This window comes from Pipistrellus kuhlii, unplaced genomic scaffold (genome assembly GCF_014108245.1).
Source record: "Pipistrellus kuhlii isolate mPipKuh1 unplaced genomic scaffold, mPipKuh1.p scaffold_m20_p_7, whole genome shotgun sequence".
Lineage (NCBI taxonomy): Eukaryota > Metazoa > Chordata > Mammalia > Chiroptera > Vespertilionidae > Pipistrellus > Pipistrellus kuhlii.
Window position 1 is genome coordinate 34,124,887 of NW_023425573.1, and position 13,813 is coordinate 34,138,699.

The 13,813-nt window shown below is 38.7% G+C and overlaps 1 protein-coding gene across 2 annotated transcripts in view; it reads left to right on the forward strand.

The window, feature by feature from the left end:
* Positions 1-13,813, forward strand: part of TTN (titin) — a 276,330-nt gene that overhangs the window by 36,275 nt on the left and 226,242 nt on the right. For both annotated transcript variants that reach the window (XM_036422278.2, XM_045575224.1), the window contains 11 exons: positions 1,303-1,563; positions 2,327-2,590; positions 2,683-2,943; positions 3,068-3,328; positions 3,756-4,016; positions 4,529-4,670; positions 4,757-4,922; positions 5,105-5,336; positions 6,696-6,980; positions 7,214-7,339; positions 12,988-13,176. In XM_036422278.2, the coding sequence (XP_036278171.1) occupies positions 1,303-1,563; positions 2,327-2,590; positions 2,683-2,943; positions 3,068-3,328; positions 3,756-4,016; positions 4,529-4,670; positions 4,757-4,922; positions 5,105-5,336; positions 6,696-6,980; positions 7,214-7,339; positions 12,988-13,176 (2,448 nt within the window). The remainder of the gene's footprint in view (positions 1-1,302; positions 1,564-2,326; positions 2,591-2,682; positions 2,944-3,067; positions 3,329-3,755; positions 4,017-4,528; positions 4,671-4,756; positions 4,923-5,104; positions 5,337-6,695; positions 6,981-7,213; positions 7,340-12,987; positions 13,177-13,813) is intronic.

The following is a 13,813-nucleotide window of genomic DNA, read 5'->3' on the forward strand; positions in this document are numbered from 1 at the left end:
ATTTCTTCTTCTTGCACTAGAGTATAAGCTCCCAAAATCTGAAATTGCTTCTCTTTCTTCCTTGTGTACTCCAGTATGAGAGAGGATCAGTAAGTGTTTGTTGAATTGAGCTTTATTTAAATTTTCCTACACTAAAGAAGCATTTTCTTTCATACTTCTTATGAACCCAGGGAATATTTTAAAAATATAACTCAGTATGTCTGTGTATTTCTTTCTTATGAAGTAGACTATTTTCATTCAGCAGAAACCCTTAACTTTATAATGAGGAATCAGAAATGTAAGTCAGATGTCAGGAAAAAACTAAAGTCATCATTAATTTGTTTGGTTCTTTATGATTTAAATATTGAAGAATTGGGATATTACATTGAGATTAAATTGTGCTATCTAGGACATCTCATATATAAGCATGAGAACAGGGTTTCTTATTTGGAAAGAAATTTGCATGGTTTATATTTTATTACATTGTAAGGTTTTCCCATAGATTTGACTATGAAAAATTTTTTGAAACAAAATTTTATATCCTGAACTTTGATATATTTAATGTAAATGACATCTTTTTAAATGTGTGAAACAAAACAAAACAAAAAAAATAAACCATGAGCCCTTATGTGATTTCACCCAAAATCTTAAAACTACTTGCCATAGCCAGACATTGCTAGAAACTCAGAACACAGAAATGAATAAGGCATGATACTTTTTCTCGAGGAATTCTCAATTTAGAGAGGGACAGATGCATCAGGAACTAACTTGCTGAAGGAGTCATTATTTCTGTCAGTGCATGATGGCACTGGAGGCAACAGGGGAGAATTTCATAGGAGAAATGAAATTTCATAGGAGAAATGAAAACAGTGATTTTTAGTACATAGGAATCCCTAATCTTACAAAACATTGATGCCTTGGCCATTTTGTGTAGCAATTCCCCCCCCTCCCCCAATCAAATATCAGACATATTCCCAGGAAGAGGTGCTGAAGAAGACTAAGTAAAATGCCTCTGAGGGAGGAGCAATTGTTGTGGTATGCTGCACAGTAGGGTTTTCAGAATTCCATATTAACTTTACAGTTGCTTTTCCTTCGCAAAACCTTTCTGATGCCAGCATTTCCCTTTGTTATCAGTCCTGCATCCTTAGAATAGGGGTTCTTGTGATACCTTTTTAATATAGGTTAAAATAATTGTATTAGATATTTCATGATGTTCAAATTCATGTTTTAAAATTTGACATTTTAAAGTAGATAAGGCCAAAGATTTATTTATGGCATAAATATTTTTAAAGGTCTCACACTTGTATTTCTTTTGTTCCAAAGGAGGGGCCATCTCCAAGCCACTCACAGACCAGACAGTAGCTGAATCTCAGGAAGCGGTATTTGAATGTGAAGTTGCCAACCCTGATTCCGAAGGCGAATGGCTGAGGGATGGCAAGCACCTGCCGCTAAGTACCAGCATCAAAAGTGAATCTGATGGCCGCAAAAGGAGACTCATCATTGCTGCCACCAAATTAGATGACATTGGAGAATACACCTACCAGGTGGCCACCTCCAAAACATCTGCTAATCTCAAAGTTGAAGGTCAGTGATGCAGTAACAAAATTGTCATTTCAAATCACATTACATTCTTTTTTTTAAAATATATTTTATTGAATTTTTACAGACAGGAAGGGAGAGAGATAGAGAGCTAGAAACGTCCATGAGAGAGAAACATTGACCAGCCGCTTCTTGCACACCCCCTACCGGGGATGTGCCCGCAACCAATGTACATACCCTTGACCAGAATCGAACCCGGGACCCTTCAGTCCACAGACCAACGCTCTACCACTGAGCCAAACCGGCTTCAGCCACAATACATTCTTGTCAATTACCGTTTTTAATGTCAAATGGCAAGACCATTTTGGATGCCTTAAGTCTTCTTATTTCATAGAACCATTAAAGACTCTCTGAGCCTTCTTTCTGAGCCATGTACCACAAGATACACATTGTTTACGAGTTGTGTTTGTGCGAAGAAGCATTTCTCAGGTTCCAGCGCTGGGGAACAGCTAAATTAGATATTCTCATTTTCACCCTTCTCCAATTAATCTAGTAAGCTGTTAGGGTGTGGTTCTGCAAATTTCTTCCCATTCAAGTATAGAAAAATTATTGCCGATGTGTATTTCAAACTGGATCCCATGTTTTCCTAAATAATCTCAAGGGGTCTTTTCAAACAAAGATACTGCATATCTGTAAAGTTTTTGATAACCATTCATTTGTAAGATGACCAGGTAATGCTCTTATTTGGGACTCATTAATTTAAATGTATCGTCCTTATTTTCTTAACCGACCATAAATTTATCTTCAGCTGTCAAGGTGAAGAAGACATTGAAAAACCTCACAGTGACAGAGACGCAGGACGCCGTTTTCACAGTCGAGCTAACACACCCCAACGTGAAAGGTATCCAGTGGATCAAAAACGGGGTCGTGCTGGAATCCAATGACAAGTACGACATCTCAGTCAAAGGAACCGTTTACTCTCTGAGGATTAAGAACTGTACCATGATGGACGAGTCTGTTTATGGCTTCAAGCTCGGAAGGCTAGGAGCCAGTGCCAGGCTGCACGTTGAGAGTAAGTTGATTTAGAAATACTGTATAAGTTGCCAACTCATGGTTACCATGATGCTAACCATTTCCCCGAATCCCTTCAACTTTCCTTATCAGCCGTCAAGATCATTAAAAAGCCAAAGGATGTGACAGCCTTGGAAAATGCCACCGTTGCCTTTGAAGTGAGTGTTTCCCACGACACAGTTCCAGTAAAATGGTTCCACAAGAATGTGGAGATTAAGCCGAGCGACAAACACAGGCTGGTCTCAGAAAGGAAGGTCCACAAACTGATGCTGCAGCACATCGCCCCCTCGGACGCTGGGGAATATACAGCTATGGTGGGACAGCTGGAATGCAAAGCTAAACTCTTTGTGGAGAGTAAGTATTAGGCAGCCCCGCAGCGTTTCCCTGGACGATTACCATGTTTTCATTTGTCTGTTTGATTCACCTGCCTTTCAAAGAAAATATATTAACTGGAGTGCTTTCTGATTTCCCCCCCAAGCATTACATATAACAAGAACCATGAAAAGCATCGAGGTGCCTGAGACCAAAACTGCCTCCTTTGAGTGTGAGGTGTCCCACTTCAACGTCCCTGCCATGTGGCTGAAGAATGGCGTGGAGATTGAGATGAGTGAGAAGTTCAAGATTGTGGTGCAGGGAAAGCTCCACCAGCTGATGATCATGAACACCAGCACAGAGGACTCGGCAGAATACACATTTGTCTGTGGCAACGACCAAGTCAGCGCCACCCTGAAAGTAACCCGTAAGTTAAAGGAAAAAAAAAAATCTAAGAGATATCTAGTAGAATCATTGTTATCCCGTATGCTACACATTTTTTTCCCTGATCATTTGGTCCAGTGAAAAATCTTTGACTGGAAGGTTTACTGAGAGATTGCACTGAGTTAAACACTACTATCTCCACCCAGATAAAATTTTCCAATTAGAGTAACATTGAAAGGCTACCTATAATGATGCCCCAGTTTCTGTCACTTGCAGTTTCTATTCCCCTGTCACATGCCATTGTTCTGTAGAGAGAGAGGTACCTGGAAGGTATCATAGCTCATATCTCTGAACTGTTGTTGCCTTACCAGACATACTAAATACATGCCAGGTTTTCATCCTGCACCTGTTATGACGCACACTTTATTGACATAAAGTCTCCGCTGGTGTTTTTCCTTCCCCTTTTGCAGCAATCATGATCACGTCCATGTTGAAGGACATCAATGCTGAAGAAAAAGACACCATTACCTTTGAGGTGACAGTGAACCACGAGGGCATCTCTTACAAATGGTTAAAGAATGGTGTGGAAATCAAATCAACGGACAGGTGCCAGACGCGAACCAAAAAGCTCACCCACTCCCTGAACATCAGGAATGTTCACTTTGGAGATGCTGCTGATTACACCTTTGTGGCGGGAAAGGCTACGTCGACAGCCACCCTTTATGTGGAAGGTATGGCTTTGTAGGTGTCCTGTGCATAAAAACAATGTCAAACACACTGCAGAAAATGTTAGTGCATAAATGGGTGGATGGATCATTGAAGTGTGGTATATCCATGCTATGGAATATTACCCAGCAATAAAAAGGAAGTACTGATACATGCTACAGCATGAATGAACCCTGAGCACTTCATGCTGAGTGAAAAGGCTAGTCACAAAGGATTACATTTTGTATGATTCTATTTACATGAAACCTTCAGGATACATATATGTATAGAGATATAAATTGGCCTACATCTGAGGCAAAACAGTAATAAGGGGTGTGAGGGGTTATCAATGAGGGGCTCATAGTTTCTTTCTAGGGTAACTAGAATATTCTAAAATTGATTGTGGTGATGGTTGCACAACTCTGAATGCACTTCAAGCCACTGGCACGTATAACTTAAGTGGGTAAATTTTATAGTATGTGAATTATGTCTTCCTAAAGCTGCTGAAAAGGTTAATTTTATACCTGCTGTTTTCTAGCTCGTCACATAGAATTTAGGAAACACATTAAGGACATCAAGGTGCTTGAGAAGAAGCGAGCCATGTTTGAATGTGAAGTTTCCGAGCCTGACATCACTGTCCAGTGGATGAAAGATGGCCAAGAGCTGCAGATTGAGGACAGGTCGGTTGTTTGGTCTTACTACGTTCCAATTCCCCATGTCCTCTCAGTCGGCATACATTAACCTTCAATTTCCATTTCATCCATAGAATCAAGATACAGAAGGAGAAATATGTCCACCGCCTTCTGATTCCATCCACCCGGATGTCCGATGCCGGACAGTACACCGTGGTGGCAGGAGGCAACATGTCCACAGCCAATCTCTTTGTGGAGGGCAGAGATGTTCGCATCCGAAGCATTAAAAAGGAGGTCCAGGTATTGTATACATGCCACGTTCTTTGAGAAATCATCAATAGTCCATAACCCATATTTCCTATTTTAATTATTGACTTAAATTGTCTAAAAATTGCATGCTTAAAAAGAAGCACTTTCAAGAACAGGTTAACTGGAAGGAAACCAGGGCTTCAATATTCTTTTTAATGTTGCTTCATCTAAAGGTTATTGAGAAACAACGTGCTGTCGTTGAGTTTGAGGTCAACGAAGACGATGTTGATGCCCACTGGTATAAAGATGGCATTGAAATCAATTTCCAAATTCAAGAACGTCACCAGTATGTTGTAGAGCGAAGAATCCACCGGATGTTTATCTCTGAGACCAGGCACAGTGATGCCGGTGAATACACCTTTGTGGCCGGAAGGAACAGGAGTTCTGTTACCCTCTATGTCAATGGTAGGTAGAGATGTTAACGTGTTTTGTGGATCCATCTGGAATAACCCTCCCATTTAAGTTTCCAAAGTTCTGACAGTTTCTGTGTAATTTCTAAAGAACCTAGAGTACTCATGTGGTTACATCTATTTTATTTTTACATTACATCTATGGTAAGGGATGGCAGCTATTAAAATGAGAGTTAAGAAGTCATTCCCCAAAAAACCCTGACAGCTAGATTTTTATTGATTGGTCAACACTATTGAACATTCATGGAATGTCAATTATACCTCAAGTCAGTTTCTAGATATGGATTCAGCTCTTCTAGTTGTCTGACCTAGATCCTTAACTGCATACGTACTGGCAGCACTACCTAGTGATAGGAGCCTTTCCAGCCTCTAGTCTACAGAGCCTGGGACAATCCAGAGGTCCTCCCCTGTGAGACCACAGAGGGCCTAGGGAGTCACAGGCCATGTGGAATGGTGTTCTCTCTGCCCGAAGCTCTAGAGTCTAGGTCAAGGGGCTCTTGCTTCAGAGGGGGGATTTCACATGCTATCAACTCCTAAGAGGAATGCCATTAATCCACACACTTTCCTCATGAGAGAGAGAGAGAGAGAGAGAGAGAGAGAGAGAGAGAGAGAGAGAGAGAGAGAGAGAAGGAGATTAATAATGGAGAAAATGAGGTACAGAGAAGAAAAGCAGTATCAGTAACCAGCCTCACAGAAGTCATTTCTCTTTATTCCTGTGTTCTGTGGATTACCCAGTTTCCCTCACTCATCACAACACCAAGATTATGTTTTCATTAGCATAACAGGAAAGCTGATTTTAAAATATATATAAACATTTAACTACATCTAAAATAATATTCATTCATTCTTTCATACGTATAAACACACTTCACTGGCACCGTATATAAAGAGATGACTATGACACATACACAAATATTTACCAAACAAACCTGAATGAGATGAGACATTTTACTACGTGATGTGCCCAAATTACTTTTAAAAATAAATAGTATGTGGAAGTTGTTCTAGAATTCTTTAGGATACTGGCCATCACTATACCCCCTCCCGGTCCCTAATAGAAGCAGGGGTAATCCTGTTTTGTTGAGAAACGCTTTCAGCACCCTCCACCCCCATACAAAATGTTCAAAGTATCTTTCTAAAGCTATTCCCTCTACTTAAAGACATCATTCCAAATGTTTTTCCCCTTCTTAGCATAACAAATGTCCTAATATCCTGAGGCAAGCAAAGATGTAACAATTCCAAACCTTTATTTCTAGAAGAGTAACCACCTGGCAACAAATTAATGTAGAGTTTCATGGGCTCTCCTGTGGGTTTTGCACTTTTTCATGAGCTATTTGTTTTCATTTACCCTCAGCTCCAGAACCACCCCAAATTCTGCAGGAGCTCCAACCTATTACTGTGCAGTCTGGCAAACCTGCCCGCTTCTGTGCTGTGATCTCTGGCAGACCACAGCCCAAAATTTCCTGGTACAAGGAAGAGCAGCTGCTTTCCACTGGCTTCAAATGTAAATTCCTCCACGATGGGCAAGAGTACACACTGTTGCTCATTGAGGCCTTCCCAGAGGATGCAGCTGTTTATACTTGCGAAGCCAAGAATGACTACGGAGTTGCCACAACCTCAGCTTCACTCTCAGTGGAAGGTAGGAATGTCTTGCTACTTCTTAGCTTATAATAAGACCGAAGAAACTAGATTTTGCATTCTCCCAGTGCATTTAAAAATACAATTTGGAGCTCACGCAAATAGATTGCCACCCAACTTGGGAACTCTGAAAGTGTTCCACTGTGAGATAAATTATGATAAATCAGCATGCTCCGTTCCATGAGGTCTGTAAGGTGACTCAATCATGATAAACCTTATGGCCCCTTTCTTTAGTTCCAGAGGTCGTGTCTCCTGACCAGGAAATGCCAGTTTATCCTCCTGCCATTATCACCCCACTTCAGGACACTGTCACTTCGGAGGGACAGCCTGCTCGATTTCAGTGCAGGGTTTCTGGAACTGGTAGGTTCACAAACAACAGTATCATGGCTAATATTCACAAATAATGATGTGTGTGTCGGGGGTGGGGGGGGTGGGAGTGGGGAGGAGTAATCACCTTTTTCTTCAACACAAACATCTCTCATGCAAAATTTAAGGTTTAAAGGGGCTCATTTGCAGAAGGCTTATTTGAATTATTGAATTAAAAATTAGATCAGTGTTTTTTGATATTGGACTACACACCTAAAAATATAATTAAGGTGATCAACTTTGTTATTTTTAAACACAATAAGAAAAGAATCGGATTAGTATTTCCCAGTGTTTTAAACTTCAAAAAAATTTCATGTTTTCTTTATGATTATAGTTGCACTTTGTTATTTATTAAATATAATAGAAACTACAGTTATTGTGAGATTAATTATAATAACATTTTTTAAATATATTTTATTGATTTTGTACAGAGAGGAAGGGAGAGAGATAGAGAGTTAGAAACATCGATGACAGTGAGTCATCGATCAGCCGCCTCTTGCACACCCCCTACTGGGGATATGCCCGCAACCAAGGTACATGCCCTTGACCAGAATCGAACCCGGGACCTTTCAGTCCCCAAGCCGACGCTCTATCCATTGAGCCAAACCGGTCTTGGCTATAATAACATTTTTAAAAGATTCAAAAGAAGGGTCTATTTATATGTAAGATGTTATTAAGTCTTTTAGTGTTTATGTGGAATGATATATTAACCTGTAATGGTCAAATGAAGGGTTCTATGGTCAGAGAGGTTGGATTTGAATCTTGGCTCCACTGTGTGCCCTTAGGCAAAAATATAAATTCTCTGGTTCTCTTTCCCTTATGAATAAAATAAAAATAATATCGCATTCAATCTTAGAATGTACATTTCATGAGGCCAGGGATTCTGTGTAGTACATAGAACCTGGTGCCTGAAAAGCAATAGCTACTTGAAGAGAAACTCCATGTGAACAAGGAGAACAAGGAGATGACTTTTGTTCTGTATGTAATCGATACTCAATAAGTAATTATTGATTGGACAAATTAATGGTTGTTGAATGATTAATACCAATCACTTAAGACTATTATCAGGATTATATTAGATAACCCAAGTCAGCACTTAGCACAGTATCCATCATGTAGTAATTCCTCAGTCTGTTAGGATTTTTAAATTTTATTTTAGAGGACATTTATTAAAGCTGGGGACAGTAAAAGAAGGAAGGGCCTAGGATAACAGGAGAGGAACTACCCTGTTTCCCCGAAAATAAGACAGTGTCTTATATTAATTTTTTCTCCCAAAATTGGTGCTAGGTCTTATTTTCAGGGGATGCCTTATCTTTCCATGCGCTAGGTCTTATTTTCGGAGGATGTCTTATTTTCGAGGAAACACGGTAGGTGGGAAAACCTAGGCTGGGCTGCTTTGGCTCACTAAGAGGTCAGAGAAAAGGGGGCCTTAAAGACAGGTTCAGGGGATGTGCCCGGGACAAACTGCCATGCCCTTTGCTGCTCTGGTCGTAAGCCTATTGGGGTCCCTTAGAGTTTAGGAGATGTACACCTGTGGGGAAGAATGGGAAGAGGGGAAAGGCGTGAGTGTGCTTCCGGGAGGGCCATCAATTTGAATTTTTAATAGGGGCACACTAGCCAACCACCACCAACCCTTCCCCTTCCCCCAGGAGTTTGACATTGGTAGAATGAGACAAAATGCTTGGAGCCATTTCAAACCATTTATTATTGCAGACTGGCCTCAGAAAGGGACAACATAAACCTACTTCATCCAAAATGAAAATCACTCTCGTATTTACTTGGCTTTTTTATACCACCACCAGAGGAGAATTCTCAAAGCTTGGGCATCTCATAGCACTCCTAATAAGTTTTATTGTTTTCTTTATTATGCTTCTCCCATTAGTTTATGACCCAGCATTACACTGCTGAAAGCTATTTTCCTAAACAAGTTAGTATTTCAATTGGCTGCTATGTCTTGAGATTTCCTTCTCTGGGATGGAGATGCTAATCTAGGAACTAAATGGACTTGTTTGATTTTATGAGCATAATTAAAGGATATAATGTATGCAAAGCACCTATAGGCATGGCTGGCAAGTGACTGGTGCTCAATACATTAATTTTATTACGGCCATAGAGAAGAATTATACAAACATAAAATCCTGGAATTGCGTGACCAACATAGCTTTTGTCATTTCAAAGCATAATATTTGAAAAATATTAAATATTAAAAATGTGACTAATTTGATAATATTCTATTTACACATTAAAGAAAAAACACTTTAATATCAAATTCACTAAAGCTACACCAAATAATTTATTCATTCATTGAATTTTTAGGAGAAATTTTTCAAGTAAATATACATATATGTGGATTGTCCAAAGTAGTATCAAGTCTTAACAATATTTGTATAGTGCTTTGCACTTAATAAGTCATATTATAGTTTGCTTTTAAGGTGTTGCAAAAATACATTTGAAGTCCTCTGAGACTCTTTCTTTTATATAAGATTCATGTCTTTATTTGTTTGAATAGTTCACCAATTCATGAAACTATTAACTATCTATGTGTGGTAAAACATATACAAGTTTTAACACCCTCTTGAAAACATATTTTCTATTTGACAAAAATTCATTAAATAAAATGCCCTTTTAAATTACATAGTTTCATGTCCCCAGGTTTGAAAATATTTAGACAGCTTCCTCTGACCAAGTATTTATTGCCTCAGGAAATAAAGTGCAGCCCTGCCTTCTATAAATTGGAGAAAATTATGAGGCTTCAGAAGCCTCAGTTGCATGTTTGGGGGAACTCAAAACTTGTTAATTGGGGAACATAGTGCTAGCAATCTAATCTGGTGGTGCTTTCCCCACAGAAAAATATTGTCTATTGAAGGTCTCTGGTGCCACCTGCTGGCAGAAGAGCTATTGGGAAAAGTAGAATTTTAAAATGGGTTTATTAGTGTTTATTTTACGGGTGAGTCAGAATCATTTGGAGGCTTACAGAGTGAGAGCTGGCTAAGGGAGTGATCAATAATTTGTGTAGTAATAACTTATGCCCATTTTTCACTTAAGCATCTATTCAGCATTAGTCTGCCAACATTTGTGTTCCTGCTATTGAGGCATTGCCCTAGGTCCGAGGGATCCCCATACCAGGCTCTTGACTTCATAGAGCTCAGTGTGTGAATATGAGGAAGTGTACAACTACATCCAAAGGTTGTAAGTGCTGTAACAGCCCATGTACTTCGTGCTCTGAATCTGGGAGACAGAGAAAGATGCATGGACTAAGCATGGAAGAATCAATAGGGTCATTGAATACAATGGTGTTCCAGGCAGAGAAGAAGCTCATCAACAGAGTCACTTCATGTCCTGGAAATGACAAGTGGTTTAAGTGTGGTTGGAAAGAGATGTAATGAGTGGGCAAGAAGGCTATGGTCAGATACTAAAGTGTTTAGCATTCTCTGCTTAGGATTTATTTTGTTTGCATTGAGGAGCCAGTGAAGGAATTTTAAGCCTCTGGGTACATGATCAGGTTTGCTTTTTAGAAACAATACTATGATAGTGAAAGGAGGAATGGAGAGAATGGGAGATAAGACTGGAGTTAAGGGACCAGAAGAGAGGCCATCACAGTAAGTGTAGAGAGTATTGACAAGGCCCTCAACTAAGGGAGTTGGGAGAAAGAAGGGAGTAAATCGTAGAATTGAGGAGGTAGAGTGAACAAGATCTAGGAACCAAATACAATGATGTGGAGAGGTGGAAGAGCAAGAGCAGTGGAATAGCCTCATCAAAGCAACAAGAGGCCAATGACCAACACAGATAGTGGCATCCCAGTCAGAAGCACCAAGTCCATTGCCAAGAGAGGACTGAGCTTTTAGCTCATTGATTGTTGGCAATTCATGTAGGTACTACTGCTTCATTCAGTTCACCAAAGGAAGAAGTTGTAAAAATAAGCAGAGAATCTCAGAGGGTTCAAACCGAACTCCTCATTCTTCTAGTTCAATTGACAATTAAACAAACTAACTAAATAGTAGGATGATTGGGTATGGCGCCATCTTTTGGCACCACTGACCCCTTCCATGATGTTAGACCTTCTTGTTTTTAAAAAAATAAATTTTATTGATTTTTTACAGACAGGAAGAGAGAGGGACAGAGAGCTAGAAACATCAATGAGAGAGAAACATTGATCAGCTGCCTCTTGCACGCCCCCTACTGCAACCCAGGTACATGCCCTTGATGGGAATCAAACCAGGGACATTTAGGTCTGCAGGCTGACACTCTATTTGCTGAGCCAAACCAGTTTTGGCAGACCTTCTTATTTTATTGACTGACTTGTGCAAAGTACAAAGTACTTTCAGAGGTGTATGCCATTTAATTTACACATCAATTTTATTCAATGAATAGCCATGAATTATTACGCATCTCATTTTACAAATGAGAAGATTGGTCCAGAGGGATTATATGACATGTCTAAGATCACACAGATGGTAAATTATAGTGTCAGGATTCCATTTTCTACCTTTTCTTGTCATCTGAGGAAGTGAGATTTGTTTATTTAAAAGGAGATCATGTAGTTTACAAACAACTCAAAACCATCATGGGAAGATTGGGAACCTTCGTAAACCAATATTTGTACTAAATACAAATTCGAGCTGGTCGGGCTATTTAGAAGATCCATATGGTTGTTATTAAGATAAGGAAGTTATATAGTGACCATACTCCAAAAACAAGATGGCTTTGATTTTGGCTTCTAAAAGAAGTAACTAAATTTAAATCCACTCTTGATTTATAGGGTTATTGTTTTAATATCAGTATAATATTTTTTAAAGTGACTGTCACCTTAACAGCATAATAATGTTATTTTATCTCTGCTTTTGTGTTTTTATTTTCTATCATTTTAAGATAGTTCAATTCCTTGTGTAAAAATAACTAGTTTTATTAGTAGTCACTATTGCTATATTAGTAGTCACTATTGCTATATAAAATAGTTTTATTAGTAGTCACTATTGCTATATTAGTAGTCACTATTACTATATACCTTGGCAAAAGCCAAATATAACTAGGATGACCAAATTCCATGACTCTTTCAACTTAAAATTATTGTCAACTTAAAAAATATTTTCTTTGGTGCTGAGAACTTTTGATGCTTATTCTTTGATAATTAAAAAAATGCAGGTGTGTGTTTTTATTCAGCCTATTTTTAGACTTTGTAAGATGTTGATCTTTTTAGCTCTTTTTGATTGATTTTTCTGCACACCAGAAGTGGGGATTTTCTTCACTTCCTGTCCCAGTAGGTAGCCACAGTCCAGATCAAGTTCTTCATGATGACTGTTTCTCAGAGCTCTCTTGTTTTCAAGGTCACTAAGCATGTCAACATCTTTCCCTGCTTCCACAGCATGACATGCAAATGGTTATTAAAAGAGTATAACTAAAATTGTAAATTTTCAAATATGTCAACCAGTCTATAAGCTGAATTTTTCTATAACCATGTTTCCTTGATAAAGATGAAAAGAAATCATGTAAGGGTAGATTTTGTATGTCTAAAAGAAAAGTATAATCTTATGAAGATAAATGTGAAATGTAGTCACCAGTATAATCGATGTTGTGTTTGCAGGTAAATTTAAAATATACACCTGTTTTTCTGATTTAAATATACATTTTCTTCTGTACTACAGATCTAACAGTGTCTTGGTACAGCAAGGACAAGAAAATTAAGCCATCTAGGTTCTTCAGAATGACTCAATTTGAAGACACTTACCAACTGGAAATTGCTGAAGCTTATCCAGAAGATGAAGGGACTTATACTTTTGTTGCTAATAACGCCGTAGGTCAAGTATCAAGCACAGCCAACTTGAGACTGGAAGGTAGAGTAAAACAACTTTAAGAATCATGTTTCAATATAGATCTAATCTCTTAGCAGTAACAATTACTAAAGATTTCATGTAAATCATGGTTGGTCCTATCATTCTCTTTTAATGCAACTAATTGTGTTCATTCCTTATGTGATATTCTCACTTTTCATTTACTCCTTCTCGTTCTGAGCCACATACCATCCACCCCTTTGTTATTTTGCCTGCTTTGTCTCCATGATGTTTTGTGATGTGTTGCTTTCATCATCAACTTTCATGCTTCCTGATAAGCATGTATCAGAATGGGGATAAATGTACTTCATAAAAATAGGTATATTTGTTTTCTCATTTGGCTAGGATAAAAATTTAAATTTATTTTTTTAAAAAATCTAAGAATGTAACCATCCCTGCATTGTGTTCACATAATCCTGGTTACACGGAAGTGACAGTGGACAATTTCAGGTCTGTACACTAGTCAGCTGTACTCACAATCATTCAAAGAATGCCTGAGAGTTGAGGGGCACAGTCCTAGGAAGGTTAAACATTTCTGTTACTTGAGTCTCTTAAATTGCAATCAGACACACTTTGATGATAGGAGAGGAGCAGGGGGAAGGCTTTTGGATTCAAAAGGAGATAACTATTATTTTTACAG